General features: G+C 42.8%; 1 protein-coding gene across 2 annotated transcripts in view; it reads right to left on the bottom strand.

Annotated features, from left to right (window-relative positions):
* Positions 1-19,702, bottom strand: part of marchf8 (membrane-associated ring finger (C3HC4) 8) — a 91,771-nt gene that overhangs the window by 7,685 nt on the left and 64,384 nt on the right. The window contains exons 3-5 of one of the 2 annotated variants that reach the window (XM_069658477.1): positions 18,457-18,507; positions 6,556-6,635; positions 5,159-6,103 (exon numbers count right to left, since the gene is read on the bottom strand). In XM_069658477.1, the coding sequence (XP_069514578.1) occupies positions 5,159-6,103; positions 6,556-6,635; positions 18,457-18,507 (1,076 nt within the window). The remainder of the gene's footprint in view (positions 1-5,158; positions 6,104-6,555; positions 6,636-18,456; positions 18,508-19,702) is intronic. The other variant, XM_069658478.1, reaches the window with a different exon arrangement.

Genomic DNA, 19,702 nt, shown 5'->3' with positions numbered 1-19,702 from the left:
AAACTTTTTAAAATCCCAGTCATATCGTATTGTGACAAAGGTATCACAATGATATTATAATGTTGGCCCTTTAATTAGAACAACCGTTACCTCCAAATAAAGTCAAGAAGACATGCACACCACAGTTGCGGGAAGCAGAAGTAAAAGTCATTATGAACTGAATCTCAGGACGTTGACCTTGCCGCAGCTCTTCAGACAGAGGGGTCGTCAGTGAATGAGCAATAATTCCCTAAAATCAGCTGCTTTTGCTTCACCACAACACAACGTTGATTAAAAGGTCGGGCCAGACGAACAGAGCAACAGTAGCGGCAGTAAAACCTGTTGTGGTATAGAATAAAGTGCACATGATGTCCCTGCAGAGGCTCCACAGTTAATGGATAGAGCGAGACAAATCCACTTCTTCAACCGATTTTATCAGAGGATGCATAAACCAGAAAAGGCTTCTACTGTGTTTTCCCCAAAGGAAACTGGGAAAAATAGATGCTGGAGTGTGTTCGACTGGGGTTTATCCCGGTTCAAGGGAGGATAGAAACACACGCACACCCACACGTGCCCACACATGTCAGAATCTTAGCGGGAAAGGCGACGTCTATTTCCAGACATCGCTGATCTGACCGAAGCGGCACAAGATTAGACGACAAAGACGAACAAAGGGGGATAAAAATAGGTCATTTCGATGGGTTTGATCAAGTACTGGAGGAGATGGAAGGGGGGGCGCGCGAGGGGATTAAGGGATAGAAGAAGCACAATTAACATCTCAGGAAGAGTGTTTTTCTATTGGTTATGGCTGGGCTGCATTTGTTTGTGTTTGTTTGCACAGATCACAAGATGAACTGCCGATTCTCATCCTACACAAACCCTCTAAAGAACAAATGAAAATGTTAAAAAATCAGCCCTAGGATGAGGACTCTCCTGCTGCTCATATCAAACAAAATGACGGATTTCATGTGGTGTTCATGTGGATTTTTCGCTTTGACGTAGGAGGGGATAACCATAGAAAAATCCCTACACCGCCACATGGAGCCACGATGGATATAAAGCGATCAGTAAACAACAAAAACGGAGTGACTGTAGGGGGCTTCAGCTGAGAAATGTACGTTTAATGGAGGCTGCATCTACTACAAAAAACAGCCACAAACTGCTGCAAGAGGAGCGTTAAAGATAGTAATAGCACCAGTAGTGCAAATTAAATTCAACTTTGTCATTCAAAGTAATGTTTAATATAATAATCCTGAGCGTTCCTGCGAATTTACAGCCATATTTTAAGTGTCTGTTTCAACAGCAGCACCTTCCAAGTGCTCCAAGGCATGGGAGGGAGGTTAAAATTTAATTTGCCTCGCTTAAGCAGCCAAAACACACCCTGTTCAACAGTAATTTTAAGATAGCAGAGGCGCTGCTGGAGTGTGTCAACAACAAAATGTGAGAGTCGGGAAAGCACAAGCTGAGAGGGGAACAAGCTTGGCAACATTGCAGCCCCGGCGAGGTATCCACTTTCTTCCTGTTCTTTCTTGTCCGCTTCCTCGTAACGTCTCTCCTGTGGCATGCAGACGATCTTTGCACTCTTCACTCGCTCAATGCGACGCTGTCAGATCCCCTCCCTCCGGCTATTCCTTCATCCGCCCTCGTCCTGAAATGTTTATGTGTATGTTTTCAAATGAATTTTTTAACACCAATCTGCTGTTTTTTGCATTTGTGCTAAACAGATTTCACAGGCGTGTTACGGGGCAAAGTGCAGCATATGCAGCGCTTTGTTCTCTTCTGTTCTCAGTCTGAACTGTTTAAGCTTTACACTCTGCCAGGGACACACTGATCAGAGAAAAACACATTTCAATTAACAGCAGCACCACCGGAAGCCATCTTTTCCTCCTTTCCCCCTTCATGCATTACTTACATGACTTGTCTCTCTTTGAGTGGACGTGCTCGCCTTAAAAGAGAATATTCAAAATGCTAAGAGGAATTTTATCTTACGAGCAAGGTTGTGGAATTACACAGACTCTCGCTGGTTCATATTGTCAGACATGAGAGCTTAAAGGTGCTGGAGGCTGGAGGCACTCGGGAGCAATGTTGTCTGTTTTATTTGTTACCGCTGCTCGACTAGAACATGCTCGAGGACCGCAGAGGGTGGTAATGCTAATGCGTAGAGCAAAGAGGAGACGATGCAAGATGCAGGAACAGGAACAGGAGAGCGTGAAAAGGCAGTCAAAGCTAGTAAACATGAGCCTGACTGTAATAATTTCCATTTACTTCAAGTGTGGTGTTGTTTATCTAATGAAAGAGGGTTTAAACGGTTGTTTTGCCGGTCTGTAACGTGTTAGGCTACGAATCCTTAACTGATTTTTGGTAGCAATACACACTACATAAAAGGCAGGTAGGAAGACAGATTCTAATTCATGTATTTACGGGTGTTAGCACTGCAGGTATTTCAATTTTAAAGCTTTGGAAATGTTTTAAGAGGAGAAATGGGGCGCTGGTTTAGCTCAGTGGGTAGAGTGGCGCCCCAGGTACAGAGGCTACAGTCCTCAACGCAGCGGCCGCAGGATCGACTCCCGTCCTCGGCCTTTTGCTGCATGTCATCCATCACTCTCTCTATCAATAAAGGCAAAAATAGCCACAAAAAAAGATCTTTAAAAATAAAAATAAGAGGAGAAACAAGGTGATTACCTTTCTCTAAAAAGTGACACTCATACTGAAAGAAAGAGGGTTTATATGTAACATGTCTATGTAGCAATGCACTACCAAAAGGCAGGTAAGACAACTAACATACACGGATGTAAGAATCACAGGGTTTTCCCGGCCCATCCCGTCGTTGCAGATGGCTGTTCACCACGAGTCTGGTTCTACTTGATGTTTCTGTCTGTTAACAGGAAGTTTTTTCTTGCCACTGTTGCCACGTGCCTCCCTGCCCTTCATGTAAAGTGCCATGAGTAAATTAGCTGTTCAGCGAATGAGTCATTAACCGATAGATTCAAATGTTTTAGGAAGAAAAACGTTGAATCTTAAAATATGTTTGTATCTTTAAGATTCTCTCAAAGCTGACTGATAAGGCGAGAGTCACTTAGAACCAGAACGTTCCGAAACGTTGTCAGTAAAAAAGCTGGTTAATCAATAACTTGGCATTCGTCAGTGAAAAACAACCGTCCACCCACGCACACACTCACACACTCACACATGCTGTTGAACAGGTGAGGCGAGGCCTCTGCTCTGAACTCACGTTCCCAGCCACCTGACAGAAAGCTGGCAGGACGTGTTTGTGTGTGTGTGTGTGTGTGTGTGTGTGAACTCAAAGACTACACGGGCTATTTGAAGCCAATAATCTGCCTCCTGATCTTTAGCCTTCACCTTTCCAATTCTAAGCTTGTGTTTCTCAATCAGCCCACAAATGACGTTTAAGATGTTTAATCTGGAGCGCACAGACCCGCACGAAGGGGCATAAACACATGATTGGACATGTATAATAACACTTCTTTGTGTGTAAGACTTAACTCTCAGGACGGCTGCTGTAATGTGGAGTATTAAAGGCAGATACTTTAACCTAGAAGGGCTTAACGTGATCTTTGTAGGGCTTTAAACTCCTTTCTTAGTGAGATCTATAGCTAGACTGCCTCATGTGTAGAGGCCAAGCAGCCATGACCTGCTCTGTAATCAATTATTTCTCACTATCTCTCCGTCCTGACATAGCCCGGCTCTGCTAATCAGATCGCACACAGGCTGACACGTGTGAACGACTGATGATGGCCCCGTTGACCAGATGAGACAGCCTCCATCGGTTTAACACCGTTTATTGTCCCCTCTCTGCTTTAATTCCACTATTTCTCAGACAGAAACACACTCCACTTCTCGATGCTATTAAATTTTCTGCCCTAACCTCTGTCCCTCCATCTTCTCTTTTTAACACCGCCACAACTGCGGAGCTTATGGGCAAAATCAATCATACATTTTCGCAGCCGATGTAAGACACTTTAATGCCTCATCGATCTCGTAACTATGAAAAAATATTTAAAAAACGCAGCTTGACAACTTGATTAAAAACACGGCGGACCGCTGAGATAACAGTGAAGTGAAATGAAATGTTATGAAATGAAATGAAGACACATTTCTGCTCTGATCACACATGAGTTGAACGAGGACAGCTGAGGAGGAGGAGGAGGAGGTGTACGACGTGCTGCGGTGTGTGTGGACTGAAACATCTATGAGCCCGTTTACACCTGGTATGAACATGCGTCCTCAGTGATCTGATGACAAGTGGACAGCTTTAAGTACGGCTCCATGTGCGTCTTGATTAACCACTTGTGATTGGATTTCACTTTCCTGCTTTATAAGCAAGTCAAGTCTTATCACTTTCATTAGCTTAAAGACGGCTATATCATTTGGACACGTGAGTGAGAGGGAGCAGCTGAATCTGGACAAAAGAGTTGACATGATAAAAACTTTTTTCTGACGTGTTTTAGTCTCAGGTCAGGCAGATCCGTAAGACAGGGTTAGGGTTAGACCGACAGATGTTTGTGATATATGTCTGTATCCTCGGCTCCGGCATTGATGGGAACACAAAACCCGGGTCTACACGCTAATCTCCGCTCCCCTTTCCGGCGCGATGCTATGCTCCGTCACTAACTTCTGCGACTCCTTGTCATCCCAGCTACAAATTCCGCCTGTCTCTATCCAAGCAGCGCTTTAACATTGTTCCAAATTTGTCCGTTTGATACACAGACTGAATGAGTAACAGATGCAATAAAGACCTAACCACCATTACATCTTCACAGGCGACTGTTTGTCACTTCAGGACACGAATGTGGACAAATGCGCCTCACACCACATCTTAATATAGCCTGAATGATCGGATCTCGATGTGTCCTCAATGTGTTCTGGGTGTTTAAACCTGTACTTCGGACTGTCCAATGTGCTCCAATCACTCAGGCCGTTTATTAATACCAGGTGTAAACAGGGCCTATGTGTCAAGTTCTTCTAATTAAAGTCTCCTCTCTAAGCAGGGCATCTAAGGACAAATACAGCTGCAGTGTAAAATCTTTGCTAGGTTGTAGCACTACAGGATGAGGAGCTCTCCACTACTCCACAGGGCTGCGAGGAAATGGCAAAAGGGTGGTCTGGGCTCTACCAAGTCACAGGAAGGGCGCTTGTAGACATCCAGACAGTCACCCACCTGCAGCAGTCCCCAGAGAGTGAATATTGTGACATTGGCTCGGTTTTCTCTGCCAAAGGGGACGGGTAGCCGTCCAAGTCGCTGTCCTCATCCATATAGCACATGGGGGCTAGATGTGCACCTGTCCTAGCCATGGTGACTGTTTCGGGGGTTTCCGGCTGGCCCGTTCCCTTCGAGGCAGGACTGGACTGGTTCTCCTCAAACACGTCGTCATCTCCCAGTAGTTCCTCCTGGGGAAACCCTGCCTCGCTGCCTTCCAGCATGGCGCTGGAGGACTTGGTGATGTGGAGGTGAGAGGCATAGCTGCCCAGCTCAGAGCACTGCAGGCTGGCTGAGGTGGAGGAGCGGGAAAAGGGGAGGATGAGACGGAGGAAATTGGAGCTCTGAGAGGGATGAGGGTGGAGGTGAATGTTTGAAAGGGGAGGAGGAGGAGGGGCAACGATTGGGGGGTCAGACGGGAGACAATTGTCGGGAGGGACGCCCAGCATGTATTTGTAGTTGTTGGTGAAGGAGGGGACGAGGTGGGGGTGGTTATGTGTAGAGAAGGATGGATTCGGGTTCTGGTGTGTGGGTGGTGCAGCCAGCTTGCCGTTGAGTGTGTGCGCCCTTCGATCGGATTCGGTCGGCTGAGCAGGCTCGGGCTTTATCTCCAGTTCTCCCTCAGAGCAGGTTCGATCTATAAAGTGCAGGCCCCGACAGAGGCTGTCCACGCGCTGGCCCACATCGTTCAGAGACACAGAGAACCTGAGCGAGCCGTTGGTGCGGATGTTGACGGAGGAGGGGCGGAGCAGGGAGAGCCAGTCTCGTTGTTTGGCGTGTTTGGACGCTGGTAGGGCGTCCGTGCAGAGAGTGGTGACTGAAACACCTCCTGAACCCTGATTGGTTTTACCGTGAGAGTTCAGCAGGACCACTGCAGTCTGCTTCTGACAGTCCTGATCCTGACTGCTGCCGTGAAAGTGTGTGTGCGTTTATGAAAGAGGTACGTGATTGACGACAGCAATAAAGGTAAAGGACAGAAGGAGAAGGAACAGAAGAGGACAAAAAAGAGAAATGGAAAAGACATCATGCATCTGAAATCAAAGGAATTTGAAAAAAGGAGATAAAAGGTTTTGAGGCTTTGCGTCTGCTTGAAAATACCACGACCTGCATGAACCACGTTACTATAAAACCCATTTTACAGCAGGTTTAAAAGGCTTTAGAACCAAGGCCACTTCCCACGGTGGCAGTGGATCGCTAAGGGGTAAAAGCTAAACCAACATCGCCCACTGATAATGCTCTTCACCAGTAATGGACTCATTAATAGATTCAATTTATGGGCCTCAAGTGTTCACATCAAAGTGTGGACATAAATCACATCACTGGCAGTAAGAGTGAAATGAGGTTGGAGTGCTTTGTACCTGCAGATGTCCTGGCTGGAGGGCGAAACAGACGTCCTCGAGAAACTGCATGGAGCGTTGACTGAAGTCGGGCTCCCCGCCTGATGAACAAAGCACATGCAGACAAATATAAACAACAGAAATAACTGCGGGATCATTCAACAAACAAGATCAAATCATATTCCCTGCGATACCAGCTCGGGCAGGTCCTGTGTGGTGAGAATTATCCCGCTATTAAAGCTGGAATCTGATCTTCATCTAATAAGAGTGAAAGCGCGGCACGCACTGATGAGCAGGATGATACCAAGGAAAAACACAATACTGGCAGTTAATCTATCTGATTAAAGAAGCACCAGGCAAAATCTGTCTCAGTGCGTCACGGAGCGGGCAAAACACCAGGCTGCCAACGGAGGAGACAGACTGGGAGACAGAGGGAGGGTTATGAAGAATGAGGCGCGCAGACAGACACAGCTGGAGGACGTGAGGCTGTGGACTCGTTCAACCGCCACAGAGGATTTCTAAACAGATGCACCTGCAGGAACAAGACTGGCATAATACACATGACATCTTTATCTATTGTAGCTTTCATCAAAATTTATTTTTCACGAATGACGGGACGACGGTAACTAAAGAGGGTCTTGGTTTTGAAATGAAACCTCATCAGAATTTTGGTTTTATTTACAAGACAAAATTAACCGCCAAGATCAAAACACCTCTTCAACAAAGTCAGACAGAGTGAGAACAAGGCGTGAGGCAATCCTACATGTAGTGAACAAGCAAATAATTTATTCTATTATTGACTTTATTAGTGATTAAAATCCCTAATCAGTCCTAATGTTCCCTCTTGGGATTGCAACTTCGGAGGTGTGTTGGTTGTTGTTACATTCATCACTTGTGTCGTCTGAGCGAGTTTTGTCATTCTCCTGTTGTAGTCCAATCGCTTAATGGTACAAAAGGTAATTCCTAATCAACAGTCGCCTCAGATACATCCCTTTTTTCCAGAGCTACCTCTCTTACAAATTTTAAAAGTGAAAACCAACGCATTTGATCATTTCTTACCATGATGAGAACATTGTTGAAACAAATAGTTTAAGGAATACTTCGAGAGAACATAACTTAAAGGAGCAGTTCGCCCCTGGAAAAAGCCACTGTCAGTCCAAGCTGGTGTTCTCTGTAATCGATAGAAGCAATAATAAATTTCAGCTGGAGTGAAATACTACCAGTTTAGCTGCAGGCAATGTCTCAGAGCGGTACAGAATCTGAAATACGACGAGAATACACCAGTGGATTGTCTCAAAAATCTTGGGGTCTGCAGTCTACATTTCAAAGGCGGAGGTCTTCGAAGGCCCATTGGAGAAGCGGATAGCATCCTCGAAAGGCAAAGAGCGAAATTGCTTTTTTTTTCACCCACAAGCTAAAGGTAGACAGGTAGTGACAGAAGAACGGCAGAGAAATGTAGTTTGATACGGTTAAAAATGTCAACAACGGACTGGGCTCCACCCCCAACCCTTTCATTGACCATCCTGCAACAGAACTGAGGAAGAGCACGTTCATGTATGTGTGAGGGGAGGTGCTCTGGGAACTTATTTTTAAAATGTAGCACACTCTTGCTGTTCTTTTCAAAGTTGCCTACCCCAGCTTTAATTACACAAGGTGAAATGTAGTCCCGGATGGCTTAAGACCAGGGGAGCACATTAATGGGTAATTAACCAGACGATTTCTTGGCCAAACAAAAGGAACTTCCTGTCGTCTTTTTGGCGTCACTTTGAGGGAAGAATGCAGTAAGTTTTGTTTACTTTGGATAGAGCTAGGCTAGCCGTTTCCTGGACTTACAGTCTTAATGCTAAGCTAAGCCAACCACCTCCTGGTTAAGCATAAAGACATAAGACCCTCTTATCTAACACTAAGAAAGAGGGCAGATAAGTGTATTCCCCAAATTATTGAGCGATTGCTTTCACAGTGTTTTAAATGTCCCAGTGCCCTCCTGAGTGCCAGCACGCAGACTGGGCAGTGAGACACAGTAAAGAATGGGACCAGATGGTGTTTGGGTTTGTAACATAAAGACAAAGGGGGGCCTGGCCGGGTAATTTCAATAAGAAACTAATTACCTATTGATTACATTTCTAACTAAGGGGGAATTTATAGCTCATGGCCTGACACCGATCAATAGAAAATTCAATGTGCAGCTTTGCCCTTCGGTCTGTTTTTTCTGTCTGTGCATGAACAGCTCAGCTTCTCTGTAAGCAGCTCTGTTCACATACAGGAACACACATGCTGTCCTTCTCTATTTTTATTCTTCATTCTTCCTCCAAGGTTGCAGGCCTTCCAAATCTTATTAATAAATCTTTAATATTTAATCCTATTTTCTTGTTTTATTAGTTGAATTTCAGGGCTCCTGCAGGAGTCTGGGGGATGAATACAGAATAAACAGACAGCTCTGAGAGGTGGAGATCACATCAAAGCTATTAAACATTTTGCTACCAGCTTTATAATGAACTACATGTGGTTACGAATGCTGCTACAGCTCTACACTTCAACAATGACAAAGCACAAAAAAACCCGATGCTAAGCGAAAGCATCATGTGACCAGAATCTGTATATAAACTCATAAAGGTTAAACATGATTCCACTTATGACATTGGATGGTATCTTTATACCTTATGCAAGAGGGTCATATATGTACCTTTCTATTTCCCTCTCTTGTTGTTATAGTTACACAAAATCTACCTGGTTATAGTTTATACATGACAGTGAATATTTTCAGAAACTCTGTGATATACTCTATATATTCCTTTCCCTCCCTCCCCTCTCTCCTTTCATACGATTCCCCTGTGGTAGAGGTGGGTGTCAATTGTTTCAGTTGTTTGTCCTAATCCATCCCCTCAGTCTTCTTTTGTGCATAACAAAACCAACCTTGTTATCCCGAGATAAAAAGAGAAATAAGTCGAGATCTCTAGAAAACAACCAGAATTAATTCGTTTTCACGGGGAAACGGAGTAAATAAAATGTACGGATGCATGTCCGCTAAGGGCTGCCGTAGATTGCTTTTAGCTGTTACGAACAGTTAAGCTAGTTTACGTGAAAACTTGTAGTTTATTAGTGTAGGATCTGGAGCGGGCGGTAGAATTAACATGGAGGTTCTGTTTCACGGTGTGTTTATCAGAATAAACGTTGGTCACAAACCGGTGTCACAGCATCATTCCTTGTTGTGTAGTTGAAGCTTTAACGATGACCAAAACGGTCGTCGTTCCAACTGAAGCATTTACTGGTCATACGTTACAGTTTTACAAGGCTTAAAACACGGACTTCCGCAGCGACGCCTCGACTTCATAACATTAAAACTAGCGACAACACTGCACAGGTTACTTCCTGGGACTTCAAAATAAAAGCACTTCCTGTCAACACCGACTGTTTAATACCAATCATTACCATCAACAGGGTTTTCCCACGCATATTACTTCAAATAATAACGTAACAGTATTTTATTACCTTCAACAAACACAATTCATATCATTCCTCCCTAACTAACAACGCAGAAGTCCGACGGTTAATAAAGGATTATCTTATCTTACAATACAATAAAGGATTATCTTATCTTACAATACAATAATTATCTTATCTTAAAGTTATTTTGTTCTAGCTGTGTACACTACTAAACAGGGCCGTGCACAGACATTTTATCGGGCAGGGGCTCAAGCAAAAAAAGGGCACTTGCCCCACCAACATGCACTGATTCCCACCCTGATGTTGTCACACCGCCGCCATCCATAATCACACATTGATAACATGGAAACTTTTGTAACATCTGTGCATATGGTTTACTAATCCAGGGTCAGGGAGGTGAGAAAGATGTAGTTGTTGTTATTGACTGATTGAAACTTTTATTGTAACAGTAAAAACACACTGCCGTGCAACTACGACATGCCCAAATATTAATACACTTTTAAACATCACGTTTAAAAACAACTGGCTATCAGGAGAGCGGGTGATCACTACCTGCTTATGAAAATTATTGCTACTAAACGACATTAACAGATGCTGTTTTACAGGTAGCTTTAAAGTCAAACTAAATCTACAAAAAGCTACTCAATTCTGAAACAATTGACTTTGTATTTACTTGTGTTTCTTCATCTTTGACCTGACTTAAGGAAGAACTGATTAGCTTTAAGCTCGCTCTAGTGCAAAAACATCAAATGTTTTTAATACCGTAGGCCTGCGTGGTTCCTTTACAGATTGAATGACTTAAGTAAAGAAACATAATGTTCCAGTGACCTTCCTGTAAATCATTCATGTCGTCATCTCCTGTGAGTAAGCCAATAGATAACCAGCTCTGTCTTTGAGTAAATCCACAGTGGGATGATAACATCGTGCAGATAGCAATGATTAACTTTCTAACCGCCTGTATGACTCTTTAGACTTCTATTAAACATCTGCTCTCTCATAACTGGCCTCTCATGGGATGAGAGCTTTTGATGAGCAAATGAGTGTCTGAATTTAATGGATCACTAAAACACAGCAGGAGAGGATTTCTTAACAACTGCTGAAAAATAGTGTCAGGCGGCCTTGACATTTGCCATTTTTTGAAACTGTGAAAAGACGCATATTAACATTTTAATTCATCTTTTCAGTCTTACATTTACTCAGCTCTTCGGCTCTTAATTGAATATAATCTAGCGTCAATCATATTCTCACTGTATGAACACCTGTATATTATGATAATGAATGATAGACTCTCTCGCTTAGCAGAACTTCTTATTTAACCTCTCTCCTCGAGCACTCACACACTTCCTCCACGCATAAATTTCCCTCTATTCCATTTGGTTTACCTCTTTTTCTCACATCTTGCTACAACCTCCGCTTCTGTTCTTCTCCATCTGTACCTGGAGAGAACTACAGCTCTCATTTGCTTCCCATCAGGGCCTTTTAAAAGAATAACCTTTAAAATGTAACTGGGACAATGAATCACTGCCTCCCAGTGAGACGCCTCTAACAAGACAAACACATGGCTGCACAGGCCAAGAGAAAGGACCGGATGTTGATGACTTATCGACAGGAAAACAACAGAATATAAGCATCGAAATCCCCATTACTTTCATGTTACACTCTAATCTGTTTTAGTTTAACATGCTTTGTCAGGGATGCAAACAGGTAAGGGGTAAAAAAGGTGAGAACATTGCATGGATAGAGAAAACCTGCCACAACTAGGGAGGTCCGGGGGCATGCTCCTCTGCTCTTTCGTAATTGCAGGTAGAGCTGATAAAATAACCTCATGAATTTATAACATAAAGCTTTTTATGTGTTCCTGGATAACACTGTTCATGTATGTCCACTTCTAGAGCGCCTATGAGAGTAAACACTGAATGAATGGCCAAAGTATTGAGAGTGTTTGTTACCAGTGTTGTGTAGTTAGGTCCGTGGCCATAAAAACGTGTTTGTTTATCCATTTTATTCATTTATCAGTGTGTTTTCTTGCCTCGCAGCGAGCAGAGAAAATAGAACAGACGCCGAAACCATCGCTGCAGATCGCAAGCCGACCGTGGAGCTCTGCGCCGCAGCGTGTCTGGGTGCTCTCTCTGCAAACAGATCAATTGGTTAACATGGGCACCGAAAGGAAGCGGGCAGCGCTTCGGGGCGTGTCCGCTTTCTATGGCCTCCTGTGTGTCCCCGTGTCAGGCTCGAGACGCCCTTTAAGATGATTCTCTGGGTTTACATTAGTAGAAGGCTCCAAAGCACATAGTTAGAATTCTGTGGATGGACCTTAAACTCCGTGCTCCTAATTAATACTGCTTCTAACGCAATTAACCCAACCAAAATTTCTCCTCGGATCTACTTGAATTTCGTAGGTGAAATATTTTGATCTCAAAATGTCGAATTTCCCCGAAAGGTGAGAAGTTTGCATCCCAACATTTTTTTTTTTTATCACAATCAAAATTCAAGGTCCCCTTTCTAATTTTCTAATCAAGCTTTGAACCAGATCACATGCTCGCTATCAGCGGACAGAGCTGCACAGTTATAGCATTGATGGAGCTTTTTGTGAAACAGGTTAGATGAGAGTACTAATACAGGTCTCATGTCGGCAACTACTTAGCCAAGCAGCTAAGTAGCTACTAAACAGGGAACATTACCCAGCACTATTAATAAAATAAGTTGGTATTGACAAATACGTCAATCAATACATCTGGCACCATAATAATTTAGTACACCTCCCCAAAATAATCAGCTGGTTTCAGGTAAATTATCATGTGATGATAACAAACAACAATCTGAGAGTGTAATATTGTAAGCCAAAGCAGAATGTCCCCAATCAGTGTTTTTCACTTGTCATATGTATATCTTTGATATTGCTATTACAATCAGAATCGAGAAGTACAAAAAGTATCAGAACAACACTTTTTTATTTCTCTGCAACCTAAAGTTATCATCCGAAGACAAAAACAATCGATAAGAGGAAGAATAATTTTCAATCATTGTAGTTTCAGCAGGAGATATAAGATATCCTGTAGCAGTAATCATAAATGATATCAGAGTGCTGCAAAATAAAGTGCATCTCCAGCAGTGTTTTATTTATTTTTTTGTCTTTTCTCCATTGGTGTTATTTTCCCACTTTAAAAGGAGAAATAAAAAATAATTGAAGGCGATGTTCTACCAAAGAATTTCTGTAATGAAACAATTCACATCTCGTCCCTCCAGCTTCAGCAGAAACCAGTAAAAATGAGCAACGCTGCCAAATTGAGCAATTCAACAAAGACAACAAAACAAACATCAGTGTGTTCCAATAAATTAACAATGAACCCCACTTCATCAAAACAGCTTTGGCTCACTTCCTGCTTTAAAAATCACAGGTCTGCCAGGCTGAACAGAACAGTAGACTCTGTCCTGAAGGGATCTTGAGGACAGACTCAGGTTGTGCACTGCAGCAACAGAGCCCCGAAACGTCCCAAAACAGCAGCAGCTTGAATTTTAGAGCACCACCAGATGTTTGGCTGAATATCAGCGACGGTCCACTGAGCGGTGGGTCGCTGCTTTGTGTCGTTACGAGAACTGTAATAATTTAATCCTTTCCAAACAGAGTAGGAGGCATCGCACAGCTCCCTGGCCCCGCGCTAAAGAGAGAAACGGCTACAGCTAAGCCTCCTGACCTCGCCGAGTGGGAGATCAACTCCTGCCAAACCACGGGCACTCCTGAGCGCGCTAAAGCTTTCAGAGCTGCTTTAACATTCCATACACTGACCATTCTTTTAACAGAAAAAAGCTAAATATTTGGCCTTAAAGTCACCCTTTCTTTCACAATTCTCCACTTTCTCACCCGCTCGATATCAACTTCTGAATATATGAATCAATGTAGAAATAAACACAGAGCAGACGAGAGATCATACGTTTCTGTACCAGTATGGATTTATATCTAAAATCCCGACAGTGACAAGCACACTGATGGAGGCAGGATCATTTTTGTGAAACAATGCAGCCGCTGGCTAAATGCTGCAGCTTGTTTTCCAACTTGTCTCCTGGTGTGCGTGTCTCATGACAGGTATTACAGTGGGAGTGTTACAGGCAGCTGGATACCTGGAGAGAAGATGTTTTTCTGAGTCATCCTGAAAGAGGAGACTGCTGTTCTTTTGACGAAAACGCCAATATCTCAGCTGCTGACGACACTAAAGAAGACTGAAACATGGAGGCAAACCACATCTCTCTGACAGAAGGATCAAATTCTTTGGATGTTTGAGCTTTCAGACACAAAATCATGCAGACTGTGGGGTTGTGCCAAGCTGGAGATGTTATGAAATATCCCTCTCTGGCCTGGCTGTGGTTATTTATGTAGAGAGGAATCATTTAAGTAGGTCAACAATCAGATACGAGCGCATTCGCTTTTGATTTGATCCGACACGAGCCGATGTGATTCAGCTTGTCTCGCTGCAAGTGCAGTTTGTTTGGTGTCCCGGTTTTTTGAGTCTGGCTGGAGCTCATGTGGAAACGAACGACGAGAATCACGTGTCAGTCGGGATCATCTGTTACACAGGCGCGAGCGGCTCGAACAGACAGGACACATGTGTACAATAAGTGAAGTTCTCACCAGACGTACATCCATAAAGTGCCGTTATCGTTCGTTTTCCGGAGCTTTGCAACATAAATTAACTTGACCTACATTTAATATTCTTTCAAGCACGAAGGAATATTTGAGTCTGGAAATATGGAAATCCTCCACCTCCTTCTGCCAATTCTGCAGAGAGCAAGGAACCTGCATATATGCATAGAATAATCCTCTGTAGTCTCACAGATCATATTCAGATTCAAGCTGCTTCCTGGAAAAGTAGTTTCAGGGACGTGCTGCCTTACTGAAAATATACTACACCTCCATAACAGTACATTTTCGCCGTATATATTTCCTTAATTGGTAAACTGGTCAAAGATTCAAACTAGCAAACTTTCCATTCACAAGTTGACTCTCTCTCTCTAACAAAGGAGACTCCCGGCAGATTTGTCCACCCAGAGAACAGTTAATTCAGATTTAAGACCTGTCAGTCAGCGGTATTTCCCTTCAGGACGGAGCAGGAAACACCAGCTGGCACAGAGACCGCTGATTATTAATTAAAGCTGTCAAACTTAAGAGCCTCGTTCATACTTTATTCCTGTCACTCCATTACACACACATTTGTCGGCGGTGTGGTGTAGGTAGGTCGTTCAATGACAAAGCACCGAGTCCGGAAAGTGCTTACGAATTAAATCCACCCCTCAGTTTACGGGTGAGATAGCTGGCACTTTGATGTCTTGCCTGTCTTGTGTGTGTGTTTGTGTGTAGAAAGCTGGTGTAAGAAGTAGAGCCGCAACGATTAAACAACTAGATGTAGACAATTAAAATTAATTGGCAACTACTTTGATCAGCGAAAGGATCGGTTTGAATGAACTGGAAAAAATTCTCTGATTCTTGAGTAATAAATGAGGCTGTTTCTGGTTGCTTTATTCCTCATTGATGATAAACTGAATATCTTTAAGTTATTGACAAAACAAGACATTTTAAAAGACCATCTTGCACTTGGGAAACACAGATGGACTAAAGGCCTTTTAACTGTCAAGCATCGGAGATGAGTCAGAGCGTAATCATTTTAGTCATCGCTTTTATCAGCTGCCAAAGGTCATTTATCCGAGAGCGAAGACACGACACAGCTCCGTGCATAGTTTCATAATTACTACCTGCCCTTTTTTTAGAAGGCATCTTGGACTTGGGAAACAGGGATTGAACATTTTCACTATTTTTTTGACAAGGAACTAATGAATGAAAAGATTTGACAGATATATTCCACAAAGATGGTAATATCATTAGCAAGGGTGGAAATCGCAGGGTAACTCACAATACGATACGGGGGCCCGCGATAACGATAATATCCCGATACAGCGATACGATCATATAACGATACATCACGATATCTGATTAACTAAAGAATACAAAATGCCCCTCAAGAGGTTAAGTGCAGGATTCATGTATTTATTCACTGCAATTTTGAACTAATGAACTATAGAACAACTGTAAAAACTAATTCGGACTTTGGATTGGAAAGTGGCCAGCGCCATCAAACATTATCCCGCTGTCGTCTTTTTCGGCCAAATAATTTGTTTTCACGTTACCCTCATTCATGTCATAAACGGCACTGTGAGGAGTCATGAAGTAGTACGTCAAAATCACAGGGAAATCTGTTCAGAGCGCTGTGTATTTGTAAATTAAATTATTGATATTTGGCACCAGCCTATTGATCATTGTATTGCACGAGTCAGGACGACGATATATAGCCATATTTATATTTTGACCCTCCCCTAATCATTAGCTGCAGCAACGAGAGAAGAAAAGATCTCACATCTGTGGCTTCAGACTTCTCAGACTTCACTTAACTAGGGAATAATCTTCACCATCATATCCATTGATTCAGTCAAACAATACCAACGAGGCTGAACTTTTGAAATAGAGTCCGAGCTCATCACGCGATCAATATCTGCGCCAAGTAGGGCGAGTTCAAATTGATCAGTTTCAACTACTTTAAGCCCCTTCAATCAATCAAACCAAACCATCCTGTCACAGCAGCTCCACACTGACACTGCTCACATCACAGGACTTACCTTAAACTTTTTTTTAATTTAGGGTGTAGTTGAACATTTTTGGGAATATGCTTGTTCGCTTTCTAAGTTTGGTAATTAAGGAAGCAAAATCAACCAATTATGGACATAGGTTAATCTAGTAACAGTCAAAGTCTAGTGATTGCAGTATTACTGCAGTAACAAATTGTGTTTTGACCTCGTGAAGGGTTGTCACACGTGTTATATGCTCCGACTGAATGAAGACTCGACACTAACGAGTGCAGGTTATGTGTCTACATTCTACTGCTCATGTTTGATTAGAGAACGTGTCACCATGGAGATGTGGCATTGTATGGTTCTGTAGATTAAAGTGCCATGTGGAAATCCCCACACTTTCAACTCTCTGAGCTAACCAGCTATCCCAGAGCTTCTGCTAACTGCTACGTGCTACTAGCTATCTCCACCTACACCAGTCACGTTACAATCTGGATAACCATCTAAGCGCATTAACACCAAAATGTTTATTTCTTACGCATAGAGAAACTACTCTTTTTAAGGCCCTTCAACTGTCGAGCATCTTAAACGAGTCAAAGTGTAATCATTTTAGCCATCGCTTTTATCAGCGACCGAAGGTCATTTATCCAAGACAAGAAACAGTCACGTGCACGATTGTATATTTATGATCTCACCTTTTTTTATAAGTGTACTTTATCGCTCTTACATAACTCCTAGTTAACTTTGTGACAGACTTTGTGCTCACTGCAGCTCTGCACACAACACAGTTTTACAATGCAACAGACGACTGTATCAGACATTGTGGGACTGCTCACATTTGGTTATAAATCTGTAGTGTTTAACTAGTGAGTGAAATGTTATTATAGCCAAGAATGACAGCCAGGCCTACAAAATCAAGACAGAGTACAGATCTTTCCATCAAAACAGATTTAAGTGTGCATCGTTCAGCCGGTTTAAACAGAAAAATAGGAATCTTTGGTATATGGTGAAAAAGATCAAACATCCTGAGCTGCTACACGAGGGTGCAAGCGTCTGCAGTCTTCATGTGGGAACCATCTGTTTTCTGCCATAAAATTAAAATAGATTGACGACTATTTAAATGGATTAGATTTAAATCCAATTATTATTAACTGAGTCGGTTCATGTACAAGAGCGAGCGTTTTTTTCTACTTCCTTCAGGATACAACTAATTGGCACACTGTCTTAGGAAACGATATTTGTGTTCAAGCAAAACTGTAAGCCTGAAAATGACTGTTGTAATCTCCTGGGTGCAATAACTTCCATCTCTCTGGCTCACGTTTAAAGAGTGACTGGTTAGTGGATCAAACGTTATAGCCACAGTGGTCCCGTGCCGATGAAGTGACCCTGACATCTATTAGCACCAGTAAAGGGTTTATCCTATAAGAGGCTCAGGAGAACGTGGACTGAAACCCTCGAGTCACGTTCGATTGCAACTCGTAGCTTTGCCTGAGGGAGCGAGAGAGGGAGCGAAAGACGAGAGAAAATAGAGAACGACAAGAGTCACGGAGAGTTGACGGCGTGTCTGACAGAGAGCCACTCGGAGCTGAGGAGCTGAGGTGTAAAGACACGCCCGTTCTCTGGAGGATGATCAGAAGAGCAGCTCTGATTGAGGCGATGTGATGTGACGGAGGCAGGTTATCTATCAGCTGTTCTCACTCGGCTGCACGCAGTACATCTGTCTGTCAATCTCTCCATTCCTCCACAGCTCACCTCGCCGCCGCCCTCCTGTCTCTCTGTTCTCGCTCTCGTTTCTCTCTTTGTGGCAGAATCAGGCCATACGTCATTCATTCAAATTTCTTCATTTGTGTGTGCTTTGCTCACCTTTGATATATTGCTGGACCGGCTTGCAGAATGACCCAGAGGCTTTTCATTCTGTGAAAGAGAAAAGAGCTCAAGTGAGTGAAAGGAACACATTCAGAAAGAGACGCTAATCCAACCTGCACGTTTCCTGCACAGTGACAACTAGCATCTGCTTTACATTTAAATTATATGGTGCTGTACAGCCTTTAGCTTTTAATCATAAACACATAATTCAAATATAACGATCAGAAACATGACAGACATTTCAAGGACACATTCCCCTACTTAACTGCTGATAACACTCATAGTGTATTTATGAAATACAGAGTTCCCATCAGGGATAATTCAACTCAACGCTAAACACAAACCTGCATAAAAATTGCGTTAGATGTTGTTACATGTTTTACGTCAGAAACTACAGAAACATAGTGGATTAATGTCATCGTGGGTTAAGGGTATAAAACTTTATCAATGCATGTGTTGCATTAATGCTAATGCTAATGCTAATGAGTAACATGGTATTAGGTTGTAGGCGTTGTGTGCTGCTGTGCACGTAGAGTGGCACAGATGAGTTATAGAAGTTATTCATTACCAATTTACCATACGTGGTTTATGGTTTTATGTGCTGGTGGTGCATTCAAATACAGCTATAGGATATAGCGTTCTATCTGAGCGATTACATACAACACAGCTTCTTTAAGACATAACAGCCTAAAGCTTTTAAACACACTGCAGTCTGAAGAACGACTCCACATATGTGGGAGCATCAGATGATGATGTGAAGGCACAGGCTACAGCGATGCTTTGAGCTAAATGCTAACATTAGCATACTTAAAGTGCTCAGAATGACAATGCTAACGTTTGCTGATGTTTAGCAGTTATAATAGCTGTTTTCACATACCTATGGCCACACGCTCGCTGTTAATGCTCCATACTACTATTACCTGCTCTGCTCAAACATTAAACACACTTTTTACTAGGGGGCTGATATGTCTGGACATGTTCAGGAGTGCAGTGCAAGTGTGAAAGGGGCTAATGTTTATCTCACTCAACAGCTTAGATTAGTTAGCATGCTAAAAGAGGCTAGTTTTAGCTAAACCAAGCGGCAACTCTCTGTGTTGAAAATGAAGCCAAGTGCAAAAAACTGCAGTTCCTCGAGTGGCCACTTGAGGCTGGCTCCAGAAACCAATGAATAAAATTACGACAGAGGGGAAAATGGCCATTTTTACAGCAGAAATAAACATGTTTTCAGCCTGCTACAAAAAAC

This window comes from Semicossyphus pulcher, unplaced genomic scaffold (assembly GCF_022749685.1).
Source record: "Semicossyphus pulcher isolate SPU_LCO1_2020_fin unplaced genomic scaffold, fSemPul1.0.p SCAF_12, whole genome shotgun sequence".
Taxonomy (NCBI): Eukaryota; Metazoa; Chordata; class Actinopteri; order Labriformes; family Labridae; genus Semicossyphus; species Semicossyphus pulcher.
Note: the sequence above shows the minus strand (reverse complement) of the source record. Positions and strands in the feature narration are given on the sequence as shown.